General features: G+C 38.1%; 1 protein-coding gene across 1 annotated transcript in view; it reads right to left on the reverse strand.

The window, feature by feature from the left end:
• The window catches only part of LOC106535037 (tandem C2 domains nuclear protein), a gene marked incomplete at both ends in the record, with an annotated part of 14,277 nt that overhangs the window by 3,519 nt on the left and 4,185 nt on the right, over window positions 1-6,573 (reverse strand). Inside the window, 3 exon segments of the mRNA XM_014031905.1 lie at window positions 1,085-1,154; window positions 2,135-2,202; window positions 5,172-5,342. Coding sequence (XP_013887359.1) covers window positions 1,085-1,154; window positions 2,135-2,202; window positions 5,172-5,342 — 309 coding nt within the window.

Below are 6,573 nucleotides of genomic sequence, written 5' to 3' on the forward strand. Positions count from 1 at the left end.
ACAGACAGACAGACAGACAGACAGACAGACGTGACCGAAAACATTACCTCCTTGGCGGAGGTAATAATCATGCATTCAGTTTGTAGGATATTTTACATACAAATCTCAAAGTGCTACATTTCAAGGATCATAAACAAAGCTAGTTCACAACAGAATCATAAAAACAACAAAACCAGAAAGTTTTAAATCCTTTTTAAAGCTGCTACAGTCTGTGGTGCTCTTAGATCATGGGTCAAACTGAAGGTCTGGCAGCAGGTGAAACTCACATTGTAAAATCTCCATTTGAATTGTCCCCGGCTACTTTTGTGGCAGCCCAGTTGTACTGTGATGTTGGAATTTCCCACTTAAATTTGTAAATTTAATACTGGAATGTCCCTCCAGTGGGAATTTACTGTAGAAAAGTGGGAGAGTTCAGAATTTAAAACGGCAGCAAGGTTGAGGAATACAAGATTTACAAAAAGACCAGCGTCATTTCCAAAAGAAAACCATTAGAAAGCCTACCCAGAGCTGTTTGAGTGTTGTGTAAGTGTTTAAAACCASACTGGAAATTTACTAAACTTATATTTACACCTAAGAAGTCWTTTGGGACTACAGATGAAAATTAGCCTTAGGCTAAACCTGGTGCAATGCATCAAATTATGTTTTAATTCCACATTGTCCCAAATAAATAAACCATTCATTCATTCATTCATTCATTCATTCATTCATTCATTCATTCATTCATTCATTCATTCATTCATTCATTCATTTAAGTGAATACAAAATTATTTTCTCCAAGATTTTAGAAAGAAAAGGCTGTTTTGGGATTGGTCTAAACCTGAAGCAAACTGATGAGTGAAGACCAGTGTTTTATTGATGGATTGATTACTGCATCCTTTAAACACTGGAGACTTCACTTGTGGCGTTGCTGCTATTTATAACAGCAAGAACAGAAGATTCAACAGAAGATAAAAGTTATTTTAAAATGAAACAGGGTTAGCAGGGGGACCTGAGGGTTTCATAAAACCAACAACATCCTGGAACAATGTCAGASAGAGAGGCTCAAAGTGATGAAAAGAGCTGAGCAAGGGTTTGACATATTTACCCAGGCTGCTCTCCATCGAGCTGAGCACAGAGGAGGTGTTACTGAAGGTGCTGGATGTGGAGTCGATCCTCTGCACACAAAACAAACAGGAAGTACATGAAACTCAAATTTCTGTTATTTTATACAAATGCTGAGTCAAGATTCATTAGTTTTTGTTAGTTTCTTCTTCACAGATTGGTCTACTTCTGCTTACTTTGTGCTATTTTAGCTGTTTACCTATCAAAGCACTCAGCTCGATCAAGAATATTAGGCCACAACGTTAAAGATTTATAACGTTTATATTTTTGAGTATATATCAGTTTATTCACATAATTCCTCATAGAACATGAAAATATTTTCAATTCTTTTAAAACATTGTTCTTCACACATTGGCTCTGTCTTTGTCTTCTTAAGCTACTTTTGGTTTTTAGCTATGGTTTGCTAATTTTACCAACAGTTTTGCTCATATATTTGCTTTTACCTGCAGGGTTTCTAATGCTTATCTATTTAGCTGACTTTAGCTTTTAGCTATGGTTTTGTAAACTTTTTTTTTTTGTAAACTTTTAAATTTTGCAAAGGTTTGCTGGATTTTGGCTTGTTTTAACAATTCATTTTCAGCTCCTTCAACAAAATTCAGCGTGGTTATTTAGCATTCAGTTGTACTGTCAGGAAATGCAGTATGAATGTTATTAATCTAGTTTGATAAATGAATCCACAGTCATTAGCATTTTAGACCATTAATTCAAATTTGTCCTCAAAGGAAAYTAAAAAATCTAAAGGCTGAATAGACTAAATAATGAAAATGATAATAATTAAGGTCAACTGGTCCTTACTGTCCTACCAACTCAACTAATCAAAGCAGTCATCAAATTAAATAACTTGTGTCATGGTTTGATGATAAAATGACTTTTGAACTTTGTACCTTTATTTAAAAGATCAGATTATGAGGTTTGTTTGCAATGCTTTACTGATCTGCTGAGGACAGCGGAAACTACTAAACTATATTTAGTCTAGGCCAACGCCAAAAACTAAAATACACAGTGTGAATAGAGATAAGATAAACAGACTGACCTGCATGTGGCACTGAGGGCTGCTAGAGAGATCAAACATGGAGCTGCTTAGTCGCTGCTGAGTCCAACCTGCATGCCAACCACATTAAAGGTTTACTGATTTAATGTAGAGATTCATGGGGGCAGTTTACGTCAGTCTGCAGGAAAATGCAGCATGATGGGTAGAAATACACATGAACATAAATGTCATTAATTCTGAGAGTGAGCACAAACACATAAAATCATCCTAATAATAAAAAACTGTATTTTTTAAAGTTTAAATGCAAAAGTATAAATCTGATTTCTAAATAARATCAGGGGTCAAGAACAACAAGAAACATAAAATACCTTTTATCTAATTTATTCATAACTTCTGATCAAAACCAATGGTTCTGAGGCCTGTTGCACCAAAGTAGGATTTATGTACAAAACCTTAACTAAAAAATGTGTTTTACTGCATTTAATGAGAAAGCAGACTCACAAAATGTGGTGCTGGTAAAATAAATGCTTATTTGCTTCAGGTTGATGTGTCTTCCTGTAACACCTTCTTTCTTTGACTTAGTGTGGCTTTTGATTACGACACTGACCAAAGCTGCAATCTGCTTTGAGGCAAACAATTTATTTTACAAAGCAGAAAAAAAACCAGGCTCAGACAGATTGTGACATCGTCACTTGATAACACCATCTTGGAAAATCAAGGACTGCTTTTCATGTTTAGGTAGCCACGCCCACTGGACTTTCTGGTGCACCATTAGCAGTTTGTTTGTCTTCTGTATTTTGGATTTCCCTCAGTGTTTCTATCATCTTGCTTTCTGATTGGTTACATGTCAAATTCAACTGGCTGCAAGCTTATTTGTTCTCAAGGAAGATCACACATGCTGGAGCATTGGGTCAAAACAATCCAACATGTTGATTATCCCCAATTTGAGATGGGAGCAGTCCTGGCATCCTTCCAAGTTGACTAGATCACTCTGAAGATACCACATATGGCTGGGATATCTCCTAAGATTATCTTTCATTTGGTCATTGCACTTATCCATTATAGTGTCCCTTGGGGTCCCCCAGAGAATGAAATCTAGTGGAGCCAGGTCCAGTAAGACTTTTCATTTACATGTCTTCTCCAGTTAAGCTTCCTTAAGACACCCAAGACTTTTACCAACTTGACTCTGACATGGAGAGTTCCAAACCGTCTAACTTTGGAGGTGAGTAACATTTCCTTGACTTCTTTTGAGTGAAAAGAACAAATTCTGTCTTGTTTGGACTGACAGAAAGTTCCTGCTCCTGGAACCATCTGGATACTGTTTAGTCCYGTCTGCATTAGGTTCCATACAGTACCCAAGCAGCCTCCTAGTATGACCAAGTCATCTGCATACACTTGTGTTTGGAATCTAGATATATTTGACTCACTAAGTAAGCTGTCAACAACCAGAAGCCAACAAAGGGGCAAGATAACTCCTGCCTACCCGGTCTAAGGTTAAAGGTTATCGAACAGTCCCTCAGAGTTGAAGATGCTTTCCTTGTCTGAAGCATGAAAACAAGTCAATTTGTCATTATGTTAAAAAATAATAAAAAATACTTTGATAAAAAAAAACAAGTCATTTTGTAGTTGTTTCATCCACGCCTTTGCAAGTGCTCTTTCTAGAGCATCTATAGGTATATTGTCAAATTTTAAATTAACCAAAACTGTCCTTTGGTGTATTAAAAATTCAGTTTGACTACTTTCACTTTTAGTTCACATATTGATCAGATGCTGCTGACTGATCCATGATGTGATGTAAATATAACATTTTCTACATTTAGGTCAAATTAATCACTGCAATAAAATAACTTTGTGTGTTTTTGTCACTTTTACAGTGGATTGCATCAACTCTGTTACATCCAGAAGGGAAACGTCACCAAAGTGAAACATAAATCTGTGGATCTGTGTTTGATTACTCTGCCTGGCTTTCTCAAGGACCAGGATGTGACACAAACATCTGAGTTATGGAACTGAAAGTGAAAGTAGTCAAACTGAATTTTTAATAAAMCAAAATACAGTTTCAAAGTAAATTAATTAAAATTCAATACTTTAAATTCAGTTTCAAATCATTAAACTCAGTTTCAATTTAGTGAAATTCATTTTCAAACCAATGCATTCAATTTCAAATTATGCAAATTCAGATTCAATCTGAGCAATTCARATTCAATTCCTGCTGACACAAGGTTTATCCCACAGAACACGGCAATCTTTTCAAGGGGACATTACACTTCTGGCATTTTTGCATTGTAAGGCCTAGCCCAGCCACAGTTARCCTGGTCTTATTCTACCCCACACCAGGTTGGGTTTGATTCAAGCAGAGAGCTGCCTTGATGTGGGTGGGATCATAATATTAAAAACATGCAAATGTTATTTCATTTTATTTGTGACACACAACAATACTGGACTGTAATGTCTCTGAGTACAACGAGGAAGCTCAACACAAGACAAAATCCAAAGTAGATAGCTTTCACACTCCTTTATTATTGTTGCACAATGTCACGAGAACTACTGCCATGGTACAGCAAGTACTGAGGGACAAAAGGGGTTGGGCCACAAGCGCTCGACACAAACGCAATTCAAAATACATTACAGGACTACACAAAACCTGAAGGAAAAGTACCAAAGATTGATTGAACCATACAGCAGTATGAAGCTTAAGACAAGAGGCAAGACAACAGAGGACTTTAAGCTAATGGTAGCTAATGTTAGCAACAGTAGCTGCGTCAGATCAGGCAGGGTAGGCCAGCCCAAATAGAACCACCACAGTTWAAGAAAACAGGGTGGAGCTGGGCCATAGGGTTAACGCAAACAAGCTAAACCCAGGTTTTAACCCAGGCCGGGCCTTGCTGTACAAAAATGCCATTTGTATTAACTTTTTCTGAATTAGGATTTTACATTCTTGAAAACAATTCAGGTCAATCTGAAATATGCTTCTACACCAAAATGTCTTTTAGTACCTACCTATGCAATTTCTTTTGATTTCCAATCTCAGAATCATAAACAAAATTGTGTCCTATGAGAACAAAGAGGTGTGTGGTACCTGCGCCTTGAGAACTGGAGTTTCTGTGCTTTAGCATGTTTCTGTGGATCAAGCCGGGGGAGATGTACGCTGATATGTGACCTTGATGAAAACTGGACTCAGGGTTGTAGGCGAAGTAAGAAGTCCCCAGCAGCTCTGCCTTCCTCTCTGCATATGTGGACCTGGCTGAATCTAAAGACATGATAGAATAAATTTTATAGATTATCATTATGCTGCCAGAGTTGAATACACACACGCATAAACTACAAAACTACAGAAGACATTTTAAAGGTTGTCAATGCAGAGCTGATCAAGATTTTTTCAGTATAACTTTATTAATATGGCATCTAAGCTAACAGACAAGATCAAGCACAATATCAGTGACATAAAAAGATTAATATCAGTATAAATGTAGAAAATGTAATGTTATGCATATAACTACTGTTATGTACACTTAAAGTAATGTGCAAGGTACAACACATAAGTATGTCTCATAAGTATGGGACACCACGCGCCCTGCAGGTCCTGGCTGAAGACACCTCTGATCACGCCTTTAGGCAGATGACGTGATGTCGATAGGTGACAGGCCCTGCCTGCACTATATACAACTGTCCATCATCACAGTCATTCCTCAGTTCAACAGTCGCTCCTCACCAAGTCCAGCTGTGTAGCAGGGTAGAGATGTTGTACCTCATTCCTCTCCTTCAGGGAACAGTAGATACATGCATAACATTACAGTCCTTTTCAGTCATTTCACTCGGTACAACACATAAGTATGGAATTTTTATAAACATCCCACAGAGCAGCATCAAACCTGGGTCACATTAGTACGCTAATTAGGGTTAGGTAATGWAACTCGGTTCCAGAATGACACTGGGGCAAATATCAATGGTAGTACACAGACCGAAACACAACTCTAACTTCGGTGCCTYAAAGAAAGCTGTTAATTTCCTCTGGTGTTCACTGTTAACACTGACAGCCTCTGCACACAATCTCCACAGACGCTCTTGTATGCGGTTCGACTCGGCTCGGTCTCGGCCCAATGAGCCTCTCCAAGCACGCTCCACAGCCGCGCTGTTTCAGAACCTCCTCTCCAGTGKTTCTAAGTGGGTTGAAGCGTGTACAGCACGCTCATGATTTTAACATCAGCAGAATACTGCCCGTGGATTAACTCTTGGATTGACTGACAGCACATTTCCTCCTGGAGAGAGCTGCTTTTATTTAGGAATACAAGTGCCCGGCGCAATACGACGACATGGTGAAAGCAGTGATAAAACTGTCTTTTTGATGATCAGAAAGGCAGAACTTGTAAAAACTTCCTGGAGAGAGTGAAGGAGAAGCTGAGCAGATCCCAGGAGGTTTCCAACAAACTTATCGCCCACAAAACACAAGCACTTAGCTAAACAGCACCATGATAATAAAT

This window comes from Austrofundulus limnaeus, unplaced genomic scaffold, assembly GCF_001266775.1.
Source record: "Austrofundulus limnaeus strain Quisiro unplaced genomic scaffold, Austrofundulus_limnaeus-1.0 Scaffold1346, whole genome shotgun sequence".
NCBI lineage: Eukaryota > Metazoa > Chordata > Actinopteri > Cyprinodontiformes > Rivulidae > Austrofundulus > Austrofundulus limnaeus.